The sequence below is a fragment of the Trachemys scripta genome, chromosome 10 (genome assembly GCF_013100865.1).
Source record: "Trachemys scripta elegans isolate TJP31775 chromosome 10, CAS_Tse_1.0, whole genome shotgun sequence".
NCBI lineage: Eukaryota > Metazoa > Chordata > Testudines > Emydidae > Trachemys > Trachemys scripta.
In genome coordinates this window covers 1,566,673-1,581,427 of record NC_048307.1, presented here as the reverse complement: position 1 = coordinate 1,581,427, position 14,755 = coordinate 1,566,673, and the positions used below count along the sequence as shown (strand labels likewise).

General features: G+C 46.8%; 1 protein-coding gene across 1 annotated transcript in view; it reads left to right on the top strand.

Moving 5' to 3' along the window:
- USP31 (ubiquitin specific peptidase 31) overlaps window positions 1–14,527 on the top strand; it is a 60,064-nt gene extending 45,537 nt beyond the window's left edge. Inside the window, exons 12-16 of the mRNA XM_034783627.1 lie at window positions 1,751–1,870; window positions 2,369–2,594; window positions 3,799–3,957; window positions 5,233–5,385; window positions 6,264–14,527. Coding sequence (XP_034639518.1) covers window positions 1,751–1,870; window positions 2,369–2,594; window positions 3,799–3,957; window positions 5,233–5,385; window positions 6,264–7,801 — 2,196 coding nt within the window. The 3' untranslated portion in view covers window positions 7,802–14,527. The remainder of the gene's footprint in view (window positions 1–1,750; window positions 1,871–2,368; window positions 2,595–3,798; window positions 3,958–5,232; window positions 5,386–6,263) is intronic.
- The last annotated feature ends 228 nt before the right edge of the window (window positions 14,528–14,755 follow it).

The window sequence follows — 14,755 nt, the reverse complement described above, 5'->3', positions numbered from 1 at the left end:
AGCTGGGGACGTTAGAGGGAGAGATTGCTGGCTTGGTATCAGGTGCCTTCAGACAGCCTTTTCCTGGCTTCTGGGAGGGATGTTCTGTGCATGCTAAGCATGGGGCTGTAAAGGAGGATAACATGCAACTGTCACTTTCATGCATGCACATGTGATCTGAATGCCTGGCCATGAAACGGGCTGGCACAATCCAGAACATGAAATTGGGTTCCACATGTCTTGGGCAGGGGGCTGTAATTACCGATAGGAAGCAGTGTAGTCCCAAAGCTAAGTTCAAGCTGTTCTGCAGTGGCTCGAGCATGAGTACCAGCCTCAGGGCAGGCTGTTCGGAACCAGGGACCAACCCCAAACTGGCTGAGAGTTCTATACGTTCACCAACCAACTAGCAAGTGTAAACTCCTTGGGCACTATCACAGCCTAACCACGGAGTCACAGACCGTTCCCTTGGGCACCCCCTATTCTGTCTTGCCACCCTGGTAAGCTTACTTTTGTGATAGAACGTCCCTTACACCAAGTATCACAGCAATGCTCAGGACACTTTTGGTCTCAAAGGACCAGTCACTTACCCCAGGTCACTTGCACTTTGGATCTCGCCCCAAAGACAACGCTTGTAGCCCATCCTATAATAAACTATCTGAAGATTTATTGTGTAGGGAAAGGATACAAGAGAGTTATTTACAAGGTTAAAGCAGGAACATAGATACCCACAAATGAGTTGCAGTCAAAGTTTTAAAAGATAATAAAAGCTTCTCTGATAAGCAAGCTCTATCTGACCTTTAGGGCTAAACCTGGGGGATCTTTTGCTTATGTCAAATAATCCTTGTCCTCCAGAGTCCAAGCAGCATAGAGATATAGCCTCTCCTTGTTAGGGGCTTTTATAGCCTGGGCCCCCTTCTGCTTTGAGCGGCAAACTGAGCTGATGGGAGGAATTCACTTGCAAGACTTGTCCTCATGGGATGTGGGGGCAGAGTAAGCAGGCTTTTGCCCTTTGATGTTCCACTTTAGCCCATCTGTCGATGATGGGCCTTCCTTGTGAGGCAGGATAGAACCCCTTCTGTGGGAGACCAGCATTTCACACAAAATAATGTTTCTCCTGCCTGGTGATTTTGCACAGTTGCAAAGGCTTAGAATGCAGATGTTCAAATATTACCTTACAGTATGGGATACAGACGTCATATGTGAGATTAATGTATGCAGCAACTCACAAGCATTCAATAAAACTTAAACACTAAACACATCCTTGTAATTCCAATACCTGTTTTAACAATACTAACACTCTGGTGAGCCAGACTGATTTCAGCAGTGTATTTGTCTGTGTTCCATTGAGCCACGAGGACCATTGGCAAGCATGTTCTCGCCCTCAGCAAAAAATCGCTTTCTCATACTGCCAGACCTGTCCGTTTTTTACCTGTGTGTGTGTGTGTGTGAGAGAGAGAGAGAGAGAGAGAGAGAACGTGGAAGTGAGTGTTTGGAAGTGGAAGTAGGTGCTTTGCACAGCTGCACTGGCTGAAGTGCCTCCTGCATCCATCCACTTCATTTTTATTACGCACCATCAATGTGGCGAGTGGTGGGGAGCTCCTCTGCGCTGCTGGAAGCCCCTGTTGGCCAGGGTGCCAGCCGGACAGTGAAGGTGTTTGGAGCAGGTGTCTGGATGCACTGCGTCTGAGCGCATAAGTGAGCAATGGCTGTAGGGAAATGTTTGAATTGAGATGTTTGCCAGCTAACAGCTGCTAATGCTCCTTGTTCTTAGCTTGCTCCAGATGATGCATGGCGCTGCCCCCATTGCAAGCAGCTGCAGCAGGGGAGTATTACATTGAGCCTATGGACTTTACCCGATGTTCTCATCATACATCTAAAGAGGTTTAGACAGGTAAGAAACCTGAAGTGGGAGACTCCAAAAGGAACCCTGAAAAATGGGCTTTCAAACTACTGACCCTCTGAGGGTAGGCGGTTGATTGGCACTTTGCCTTTTGGCTACATTGCAATGCAACACTGTCCCCAAGTGGCCAATTGTGCTCACTAGAAGTATGAATATCCTAGATGGGCTTGTATTGACACCTGGAGTTGTGGTTCTTGTGCAAACCAAAATAAAGTCGGAGTGTTCCTCAACACAACCGACACTGCGGTTCAAAGCTGCATTTACTGCACACTGGAACACATCGGCATTGCCTGCCTTCCTGTGTGTTCTTCTGTCTGCCATAACTGCTTTCGGCTTTGGAACTTCGCTCTCGTTTCTCTAGTAGCCTCTGGAGAGAGGAGTTGTAGAGAGAAGTCCCTTACGGTGCGACTGTGCTTCTGCATCCTGCATTCCTCTTCTCCTCAAGCTCCGGATCCTCCCTGCCATTGTAACACGTTTCCTTTCAAACAGGAAGGAGACCGAAGAATGAAACTGCAAAACATGGTCAAGTTCCCTCTGACCGGCTTGGATATGACCCCTCACGTCGTCAAACGCAGTCAGAGTAGCTGGAGTCTGCCATCTCACTGGTCCCCATGGAGACGACCCTACGGTCTTGGAAGGGATCCCGAGGATTATGTCTACGACCTGTATGCGGTGTGCAATCACCATGGCACTATGCAAGGAGGGCACTATACAGGCAAGTGCTCTGCGGCGTTCGACTGATACACTTTCCAGGAGATGGGTAACTGTCAGAGTGGATTTCTGTACCCTCACCAATGTGCCACCTTCCCAAACCTGCAGGAGTCTAGCTTGGCCCCTCTGAGCCTGCTAAAAAGGGGCCATTTAGAGTCAATTTTATAGGTGTGTTTTTGTGACCTGCTTACAGGGAACTGGAACAATGCCCTCTAGGCCCAAACTCCCTTCACATGTCCTACCAAACAGCCTGTGCACAGCTCCTTCTAGTGCAAATAATTCCAGAAACGCAGTCGAATAGCAGACTCCAACTCTAGGTGCTTGGAGAATATGGTGATGAGGGCTGCCAGATAGGTACTTAGAGCCCTGTTTGCTGCTGCCTACTCCCTAATGGCACTGACTTTGACAGGAGTTTGCCAGATTCTGGAGTGCCAATAGGGTTTTAGAAACAAGCTGCACATTAGATGAAATTACAATCAAATCTGACACACATTCGTGTCTCCCAGTCGTCCTAACTGCTTTTCTTGGAGCTAGACATGCTAAAAAGCCATAATCCTTAGAATGGACGGTCAAGTTAACTCTCCTTACAGCTTCCAAAATGCTGGTCAGTGCTCGCCTGCCACCAGAGCTTGTGTTGTATATGAGCTTCAGCTATGTGTGTGCATATCCCAGCAGATTCCTACTTGCTTGGCCTTATGTAGCTCTAAGGAACAGCTGGAGAGAGACAGGAATTTAACACCGCTCAATGTCTTTGCTTGTGCGCTCCCAGCCCAGTGATCAGACACATACCAGTCCTTCAGTGTGTATCCTCTGGATGTTCTAGTCCTGGATCATTCTGAATAGGTTCCGTTAAAAGACAAGATACAGCAACAGAAGCAAAATGCCACAAACAAAAAATAAAACAAATAGAGCTGCCCCAAAGCAGGGGTCCCTTCTCTATGGGCAGCACGGGGCAACTGTAGGCACTGGAGTGCCTACGATGTACATCTCTGGTGTCTTCAGCAAGCTTCCCACTGGCCATTCAGCGTCTGGGTAGCCAGTATAATAATCTGTGATCCTTCCTTCTCCACTTCTGCTACCACGGGCTCAGTTAGACAAAGAGGTTGCTTGCTGTTTGCTGTACAACGGATTTGGCTGCTGGGTTGGCAGGAATGAAGTGAATGGTGCCTGGTGCTGTGCGGTCTCTAATGCACTCTTCTGTCTCACAGCATATTGTAAGAACTCTGTAGATGGCTTGTGGTACTGCTTCGATGATACTGACGTGCAGCAGTTGGCAGAAAATGAAGTCTGCAAGCAGACTGCTTATATCCTCTTCTACCAGAGGCGCACGACGATCCCATCCTGGTCGGCTAACAGCTCTGTGGCAGGTAAAGCCAGGCTGGCTTGGTCATGGAACTTGCATGGTCTTTCCTTATAGAAATGACGGAAGAGCTTTAGCTTAGTGATCAAATCAGGCTTGTGCCTCGCTCCTCGTCAGCCCCGGTGCGCAGGGCTGCTGTGGGAGTGGTTAGGGAGCTGGCGTAGCTAACTAGCCGTGTCACTAGCCCTTGTGGCTGCCTGTTCTTAATGATGGTTTCAGCTTGTGCTGACAAGGCAGGAGTAGAGACAGCTCCCAAAGAGCTTACAGCCCGAGCTCTGCCCATCCTAGAGCATGTGCCTGAGTTTGCTCCCACTGAGGCCTCTTCTCCATGCTGAAGATGCTGGGAAATTCCTCCACTGCTGCTCTGGCACTTGCTCTGTTCTCTTGGGGCTAGTCCTGGGGGACCCACTCCTGCAGCACAGGCACTTTTACCACAGAGGGCTGTTCTGAACAACCCAGAGATAAAAATACTGCTGATCACACTAGCACGGCTGCTGTCGGAGCAGCCCTGGAGGGAGGACTTCAGTCTCATCAGTGCTGAGGGAACTTTAACCAGCCTGGCTAGTGTCCTTGCCCAGTTCAGTTACTGTGCTCAGCTGTGTCCCTTCACCCTATCAGAGGCAGGTGGCTTCCTTCCTGTAACCAGTTCTGCTCTGTTTTTTTTTATCTAGAGCGTTCTGATCACGTGTACAGTACTTTGGTCAGTCCTCCTTTGATTAGGAGGCCAGCGCAAGTGCACAGCTCCATGTGTCACTGGGGCAGCTCCACCTGCACGTTCTCCAGGCATGCTCTCCCGGCTGAGGTGCTGTAGGATGGCTGCCCAGACTCTTCCCAGAATGCACTCCTACAGACAAACTTCTTAGTGTATGTGCACCGTGCCTCAGGTGGCATGTACCCAGATTTCATCACCAGATTTGGTCTGCTGGGTGGATCGTTAGCTTCCCTGGCCCAGGCCGGGTACCGATGGGGAGTGCGACGTGACTGTGGATCCATGCCCCATGGACACAAACTGAAGTGTTCCTGGTAGCTGGTTGAAGTGGCTGTGCCTCTCACGTCACATCTTTTACCCATGATTTTGTAACCAGTTAATGTGGATTTATTCCTTCACTAGTCAGAACATTGCGGTCACATAGGCACAGCTCTGCTTTCCGGGAGTTAGAGTTGAATCCCAGTGGCAGGAATGTAATTTGCTTGTGATCAGTCAGTGCCTTGGTAGGGGGTGTGTGATCTGTAATTGGCCACGTGCTGCTGGTCTGATCTCAGTGCCCTGCCCCCTCTGCAGGCTCTACAAGCTCTTCTCTGTGTGAACACTGGGTGAGCCGGCTTCCTGGCAGCAAACAGCCCAGCATCGCCTCAGCAGCTTCCTCCCGACGCACCTCTCTGGCCTCGCTGTCCGAGTCGGTTGAGCTGACTGGGGAAAGGAGTGAAGATGATGGTGTGTATGAGCGTTCTGATGCATTGTGTGGGAAGGGGTCATCAAATCAAAACCGGTCTGTGGATTTCCTCTCATACAGACCCTCTCCTCGGATAGCAGCAGAATGCACCCAGCACCGGAAGTGGGCTCCCTACGCTGAGCAGGGAGTGCTGGGGAGGCAGGCAGTGTACCCAGCCTCTAGGAGCAACAGACAGTGCCAGGAGACTGAGTGGCACTGATGGGGCTGCCCTTTTTGGGAGAGGGGGAACCAGCATAGAGGGCCTTGGAGAGGAAGAAAATGTAAGGTGGAAACCGCAGCATCTGCCCAGCCCCTCTAGAAAACGGCTTTGTTTATTTTTTTGAGAATTAAGTTCGTTCTTGTTTGCAGGGAGCAATATCAGGCTGACACTCCACGTTCGTTTAGTGTAGAGCAGCGGTTCTCAAACTTCATGGCACCGCAGCCCCCTTCTGACAACAAAAATTACTGCACGGCCCCAGGAGGGGTGCTGAAGGTTGAGCCCACTCGAGCTTTGCTGTCCTGGTGGTGCCAAAGCCGAAGACCAAGGGCTTCGGCCCCAGGCAGGGGGCCTGTACCCTGAGCCCCACCGCCCAGGGGAAAGCCTTTGGCCCTGGGCCCCAGCAAATCTAAGCCAGCCCTGGCAACCCCATTAAAATGGGGTAGTGACGCACAGTTTGAGAACCGCTGGTGTAGTGTTGCCATGCTCAAAGAACGCATGAGGCCCGATCTTCTCATTTCCCCAGCAAAGAGAACACTAGCACAAATAACCCACTAGCTGCTGGCTGCACTCTGCTTCTCCAGGGTTTCTCCATCTGCTGTTGGCTTAGCTTTCTGAGTTAAAAAACAAAACAAAACTAAGTGTTGCTCTCTTCCCCTGCAGGGGGGTTCTCGACTCGACCCTTTGTAAGAAGCGTCCAGCGTCAGAGTTTGTCTTCTAGATCCTCTGTCACCAGCCCTCTGGCAGTAAATGAAAATGGCGTTCGGCCATCCTGGTCGCTGTCTGCGAAGCTGCAGATGCGCTCCAACTCTCCTTCACGCTTCTCTGGAGACTCCCCTGTGCGCACTTCTGCCTCGACACTGGAGAAGATCGGGGAGGCTGCTGCTGATAAAGTGTCCACCTCCTGCTTTGGCAGCTTAAGGAATCTCTCCAGTAGTTACCCGGAACCAAGTGACAGCAGCAGCAGGCGAGAACATAGGACTGTGGGCAGAGCCCCTCTGGCTGTCATGGAAGGGGTGTTCAGAGAGGAATCTGCTGCAAGGAAATCAAATTCTGCTTTCATGGACCCATATGGGAAAAGCTTGGTGCAAGCAGACAGGAGCCATCTGGCTCTGGACCCTTTTGATAACAACAATCAAATTGCTTTTGTGGATCAGAGTGACTCTGTAGAGAGTTCTCCAGTCAAAGAGGTGAAAGTCCCCAGTGGGACAGGGCTGCTCTCCGAGAAGGCAGATGGCACTCCCAAGAAGGCTCCCAGCTCCAAAGGCATTTCTGAGCCAGATAAAAATTTGAGGAAAGGAAGGACAGTCTTGTCTAGCCAAGAATCCCCAATTTCTCACCCCTCTCCTGCCTCTGCCCCTCCTTTAAAGACCTCTCAGAAGGTTTCCCGTTCCAGAAGCAAGACAGATTCTTCCAGGGCCAGTGGGCGACATGCATCTCCTGCTTCTGGCCAGGCTAGAAAGGAATCTGGTGCCAAACTCCAGGAAAGCCGGGCTTTGTCATTGACTCAACAGAAACACAAGTCAGTTTCTTCCCCATCCTCCACAGCTGCCAAGAAAACCACTTCGGGGTCAGTGACACGGGGGTCCTCTGCTGGGAAGAGCCTCAGCAGGGAGGGCTCCAAGGTAAGCCTTGGCTCGGATAAGACCAGTGTCACTTCCAGCTCAAGAACCAGCTCTCCTCGGATAAGCCAGCCTAGAAGCGAGAGCAGAGCAATGGACAGCAAGCATGTGCGGAGCAACTCTATGGCCAGCCTGAGGTCCCCAAGCATCAGCATGCGTTCCGGTTTAAAGAGGGACAGCAAGTCGGAAGATAAAGGGCTGTCTTTCTTCAAATCAGCCCTGAGGCAGAAGGAGACCCGACGGTCGGCTGATCTGGGAAAGACGACAATGCTTTCAAAAAAGACTGCAGGTGGCTCCTCCAAGCCAGGCAGTAAAAATGTGGCCGAAGACAAGTCAGAGAAGAGCAGCCTCCCACCATCCTCTCATGCAAACCCCAACATTGCTGCGAAAGAGAAGCTTGCCCTCAAAGATGCCATGCCCAGCAAACATTCTCTGCTGTCCAGCCGCAAATCCAAGTCTTCCCAGATAGACCCCAGAGTGCAGTCTCCTTCCAGTGACAAACAGTCTGCTGACAAGTCATTGAAAAAGTTACCTTCCAGCATGCACATGTCTGCACGGCCTTCTCCGAAACCTCAGTGAGATGCTGCAATCCAGGTGTTTTTTTCTTCTGCTGAGAGCTAATTTATTCTGAGTTCTTGTTGTTTTTTTTGTTCATGTGCCTAATGTGTGTTTGAGGAGAACTTAACTGCAAATTGGTAACGCGCCTTTTGATTCTGCCATCAAACCAAATAGCCACAGCTGGCCAGCACTGATTCCAAGTGAAGTCCAGCTGGAGTCATAGAACATGAACGCAGCTGTCCCATAGCACTTGTACAGAAGTCTCTTTATAGAAAAATGCAACAACTTTCTTCAGACAGCAGGTTTGAAACCTGTGACCCAGTTATACTGTAATTAGCGTGCTTTATAGAACTGTGAACTAATATTCCATTGGTTTTAGTCTAAGCAGGCTCCATCTGTGGTGATGGGTGACCTGGTTCTTGGCTGCAGAAGATGCTAAGGGACCTGTGAAAAAGAGAGACTGCCGCTTCTTTGCGCTCTCCCCAATCCCCCATTTTTCAAGCTTTTTAAAGGGCAATATCTCAACACTAATGTTGTTTCTCAGGTATATACTCAGCCAGTATAGGAGGGTTAGCATTAGTGACTGGACAGATCCAAAAGGTACTCCCATGTATGTGTGTGCAGAACAGTTTTCATATTTTCATTCCAACAAGCTTAATTTTTTTTATAAAAGATAACTTGCATTTTGTTGTTGCCATATCTGGAGACTCCACTGTCTGCTCCAACTTCCTTCTTCCTTTGAAGAGTTACACTACGCAACAGAGAAAATGACTAGTCGGTTGCCAGCCACTAGCAGTGAAATGTCCAAGGTGAAAGATTATTACAATGCCTAGAAAGACAGCTGGAATTCTTAGTCTTGAATAATAGTGAAGCTGGTAGGACCCTTATCATTAAACCCCTGAGATTGTTAAACCCCTGAGAAGAATTTTCTAACACACATGCTCAGATGCTTAATTGGCATCTCTATCTGCAGGAGAAGTGAATAGATGTGCCACATGTTCTCTGCTCCCTTTTTGCGTTTTCCGAGTGTGTTTGAATGCACCTCTGTATGGCCAGGCCAAAATGCTGTGGGGTTGTATTTTGACCAATAGTGTAGTCCCACATTCTTCTCTTCATTCTACATTTCTAATGCTTGCTGATGGGTCCAGCTGCAACAATGTCTTACAAGACAGGTCTGGTTTTTGATCAGATGAGGAATTCTGTCAGGGTTAAAACACTACATTGGCAACATCTTTGCACACACTGTCTCTCTGAAAGGTGGCTTCTCTTCCCTCAAGTCCTTTGATACACACGTGGCATTGTCTGTTTTTATTTCATAAGCTGGTGAATTGCATTCTCATTTTAAGAAAACAACAAACTGTGTCCTTCATGTATGGAATCGTGTTTTGTGGTAAATGGCGTATGATAGCTCAGTTGTATTGTGTGCACAAATAATCTCCAGTTTACATTATTATGTACATTCATTCTTTGTCTGTCACATGAACACTTCTGGCTCTGTGAGCTTAGTGTGTGGACAGACCTATTTATTAACCTTTCCTGCTCAGTATTACAGTAACAAATGACCCTGGAACAAATAGTTATTATTAAATATCCGGTTCAATCTCCTCTCTTGAACCTGTTTGGAAAGTTGCTCACAGGTCACTGATTGTGGCTGCTCCTTGATCACTTACACTTAGCTCATCTGCAACAAGGGGTTGAGAGATTTACTTTCAGGGTAGCTTTATCTTGGTAATACACAAGACTTGCATATACAGCCTCATACGTGATTGTGCATACCACAAAGCTCTGTGTAACCTGCGAATATGAACCCATGTGCAGCGTAACCCACACCATTCAGTCCAGACCATATCCTCTGCAGGACAAGCATTCTTGATCCCCAGAAGCAGTGCTAGTAGCCTGTAACGCTTCTCTATACTCTGCCTGACTTTCCATGTCGTGGATTATGTTTTAAAACCCAAACATGGCCATTTTCTCCATTCATTCCTGTTCCTATATCACACTTAATGGAGCAAAAAGGGGGCAAGAAGCATAGAAAATTGATCTTAATTTGTGAAGCTGGATTGTTTTGTTTCTTGTACTCTGTTTCCTGAACAGGCAGGAGTTACTGGGCATATTCCTCTATTCGTAAATTTCCTCCTAAAACTTCTGATATTGAAGCATTAGTTTAAGGCTTTGTCGCCTTGAGAGTGCAAACCATGGTATCTCCTTAGTTGCAACAGCTCTTCTAGCAGGAACACCGTTCCAATAGCCAGTGCTAACATGGTTGGACCTCTCACTATAGACTGGGCCTAGTTTGCCACCTCATTAGAAAGTGTATCATTGTGCAAAGTGACCTTATGGAATAGCTTCCCCCTCTTGTGCACTCATTCATTGAGCAATTCCTGTATTACATACAGCTGAAAGTTGGTTTAGGGTTTCCAAGTGGTAGCTTTACTATTGTGTTCACTGCCTTATTGAAGCAAATTTGCAGCAATGACTGAAATTGTGTTGTAGACCAATGCTAATCCAGTGTGCTGGTGCCGTGTGGTGAGTTTGCTATATAGACATAGGCTGCAGCACCAAAATGGGAGCAAGAAGTTTGTTGCCAAATATTCTAACAGTTAAGATCAAAAACAGCCAAATTGCCCCATTCTGGTAGGTAACGCCAATCTTTCTCTGGGGTCTGCTGATAATCCCTCCTTGGGAATTCCCACTAGCTCCAAAATCCTCCTTCTCCTTCCGCAAACTGTCCAATGCGAGTTGGTACCTGCGCCTTTGAAAGCAGGATACACAGGACCCTGGCGTCTGGTCAATCCCACCCATCTGAAGTTTTTAGAATATCACCCTCTTCCCATTAATTTTCATCTCGGGGGAAGAGTGTAAGAACGAAATCTCTCCTTCAAGTGAGTGACGTGCTGTTCTCCTGTGGCAGACTGCCTGCACTTCTGCGTCGGCAGGCTGAGCCCTACAGCAAATCACTTCAGTTTATATAGGGCAGTGGATTTCTGTTGGTGGTCTCATAAAGGGCACAACAAAGTGAATAAAATATGATGGCCGTGACTCTTAACAGTAACTAGAACTGGAGCTGTGTCTTTATGGGCAGATGAAACATGAACACAAAACTATCTGGAAAGTGTCGCAGTCGTTCACTGCTTTCCTCTGCATCCTCTGCCCTTGGGTTCTATTCATATCAATAGAATGTGAAATTCTGGGGATATGTGATGCTTGACCTGGTGGTGGCTCCAGAAAAGAACCACCCTGAATATGAATCTAAGCCAAGCATCTATCCTGTTAGCCCTGACTGAACCAGTTATGGGGAGTAGATTTTTCTAGGGCCATCTGCATGATTTTGGAGGCTTCTCAGTGAGTTGATTTGGGGAGGAGGGACATCATCTCAATCTCTTTCCCTCACTTCCCCATCAATCCGTTTTCTCTCCTGTCTACAAGATGAGAGGAAGGGAAAGCAGTTGGTGTGTGCTGTTGTCCAACACAACAGTTCGACCCCAAATTAGGGGTATCCCCAGTATGGGGTCCCTTTGGCTGTGAGTTTTGCAAGTCCTAAAAGCCAGGTCTGGCAGGGATTTATGTCTTAGTCCTTAAAGGTCTTGGACTGCCCTGAAGCAGTGACCTGTACCTGGTTTACAGTAACTTAATTTAGCTTTGGCTCCCAGAGCAGCTCATATCTGATGTAGAAGAGATGCAACCTGGGGGGATGGCAGGACCCAGGATGCCATTCTGATTTCATGGGTTTGTATGCTGGGTTCCGTAGTCCTCATGCCTGCAGCTCTGAATTAAAGACAAGTGGCTATAACCCTGCTCCATTTTATTAGTCAAGGGAGCCTTTGGGCTTCTGTTGAATTGCCAGTGTAGCCTTTAGTGGGGCCAAGTCTGGTCTCCAGCTTGTTTAGCTCACAGGTGAGATCCTGCAAGACCAGAGACTGATGAACTGGAAGAGAAAGTTACAGTACTAGATGTGAGAGCCCTTTTGAGTAGGGAATTCCAGTGTTAGCCCTGTCTTTGAAGTTCCAGCAGAGCCACACAATCCTCGGAGGAGAAGGGAGAGAGTTAGTCATCTGAAGAGCTTAATAGATGGTTATAGCCATCTGGGTGGGCCTGGTGTGAATTAATTCATTTCTTAAACTGTGGAGATTAAAATGTCTCTAGTTACTCGCTTCTAATCCTGATGTCTTGCCCTCTGATTGCAGAAGAGCTGAGCTTTCATTCCATAGTTAGACTCTTGCTAGAGCCATTTGAAGAAATTATTTTCACCCTTCTGGGCAAGGTTTTTTGGGAAGTATTTAGTAGTATGTGAACTATAAGTACATTTTCAATGAAATGTATTTATAGAGGCACCTTGTACTTTGGATTACTTGCATTTGATAGACAAACTGGTGCCTCCAATTCTTAAGGGTGATAGGTGTCTCACTTTGGATGGATGTACAAACTTTTAACCCTTTCAAACTTAGGCGATCTGTATGGCTAAGTCAAAAACCACATGCTTTAGGTAGAAAACTAACAGCTTAATTACAGTACATTTAGCCCATTACAAGTTCTCTGGTCTCTACACACACAGCTGTCTCCTTGTCGCAACAGAAATTTAAGCATGACCAACCATTTTTTCTAAGAAACGAAGACAGTTTTTGCATGGCAATTCTTGCTGTATCCTGACTGCATGCACTTATTAACTATGCAAGCATTAATATAAACTATAGATTGCACTGTCAGTATCACAAGCTACTAGGTAGACTCTGGAGCTCTGTTTTTGAATCTGTAGTTTTATTTCCCAATGCGGCTGCAAGTCAGCACAGAAAGTATCAAGCACCAGAGAAGAGCATGTATCTGATTTTTGCTTTATTTGCACATCTTTGATTCTCTTTCCTTTGCAGAATTTTGGATTACTGACAAGACTGCAGTGTAGAGTAAAGTCAGAAAAGAATCTGAAGTGTTGAAATGAGAACAAACTGGTTTTCTATATATTTTTTTTTAAAAACTGGAATAGCCTGACTCTGTTATGTTCTGTATGTAGCCTGCCATGTTCTATATGGTTTTAATGACACGTTCTGTACGTCATGTTGTGAGACAAGGAGGTTGCCTGTAGCAGTGTTGACAGTCTAAAAGAGCTTTTGTAGAATTTCAGTGCTGTCTAAGGGAATGGTTACCAGCCATTGGCACATTGCCTACGTTGGCACAGCAGGCTTTGGTGACTGGGACCGTAGGTTCCTCCTGAATGATGAGCTTTTGTCCTAGGCCCTGCTGTTCACTGGCTGTCTACACTCCGCTGTGTACCTCATGCTATGACCACCACGGAGCTTTGCTTTCTCCAAGCCTCAGTCTTGTGCGAGTGCAGGCTCCATGATGGGTAGAGCGTGCACAGCCTAATGGGAGCATCATGGGGTTGGCTGAGGTCTTAGCTTGGTACAGTTGCCTGAGGAGATTGAGAACAGCTGGTCTAAGGGACACTGCCCTCTTAATTCAAAGATGGGTTTCAAGACTTCTTGAGGGATCAGGCCTTTTATTACGAAAAATTAAAGAGCCACAATGAAACGTGTTTATAATTTTTCTGGAAAACGGAATGTGACCCCGATAGGAGATATTCCCTCTTATACAAACATCTTTCCCATCGCCAACAATCCAGTCAGTCACTGGTCACATGTAGGACATACTTATCACCCCCACTTCTTTGTGGCATCTGTTCAGGACCCTTTTTTCTCAGTTGGACAGCAGTTATAAAGAACGTTTGTTTTGAAATGACATTCCAAATCATTTTACAGTAATCCTCTTTATCTTTGCTGTCATTTGCCTACTAATCCGAAATAATTTGGCAGTATCTCATGTTATCTGTGGAGGCAACTGAAATTTAGTTTTAATCTGTGGTGAGATGAAAGTGCTACATGATTTTCTTAATAAAAGCACCACAAAGCATTTGTTACCATTGGGAGCTTTATTTTGCAGAATAAAGGTAAAATGAAGATTCCTACAGTATCTTTCAGGTTTTTGAAAGCTTAGTGGCTTTTTAAAAACCCCCGCTAACACCCAGTATATCTGCAAATAGTGTTTAAATGGCACAGATTAAAACTAGGTGCAAACATACATTCTGTTCCACTCTTAAGGCCCTGCAGCACAAACACTTTTCAAGAAAGCTTGTGTTAGGATGCAGCATTTGTGCAATGCAATATGGGAATGTTTCTAGGTGCTATACAGCCTTGGGTAGTATTAAACACCAGGAGATATAGGCTACACATGGCTAGAACACTTTCTTGTGGCCTTCCGAGTATACAGGTTTGCTCACCAACTGTGCCTCACCATTGGTTAAAATTGAATTTTAAGTCCCGTTACAAATGCAGTTTCTCTTCTGGTCACCAAATTTCAGATTTTAACTGGAATATCTACAGTTCTAAAAGCTGCATGTCATATCACTGTACACGGATACTGGGCAGTGGGGATCACCCCACCTTTGATACTCTTCTGTATTTTAATGTTTTTGAACTGTTCAGTAATCGGGAAGGCAGGCTGTCTTTACTTGGGGTTGAACATTGTACCATAAAAACTTTTAAATTATTTGAGGACAAGTGCATGAGACTGTGATGCCTTTTATTATTTATTTGTATGTTTTATTATTCGAGGTGTATGCACTTTTAATATGCAGAATTTATATTTTTATGTTAAAAGATCATTTTCTTTCAGAAAGAAGAGCTTTGAATACAAGGAATTGGAATTAAGTGGAAAAAGTGGGAAAATGTAATAAAATACAATAAATTTATTACCATGCATCTTGGCTGCATGAGCTTTCTTCAGGGGTGAGGGGTTGGTGCCTGCTACCCAGGGCACGTGGTTCGGATTCACCCCATAAACCTGCCCTTTCTTCATCTCAGCACCACTCCGTTTTTCCCTTTCTCCACTTCGCTCCACCTTCGCTGCCACAGACTAGCTTCTCCCTTTGGGGTGTCTCTGCCATTTCTGGATTGGCCTCCCTGCGCGCACCCCCGTGCTCATACC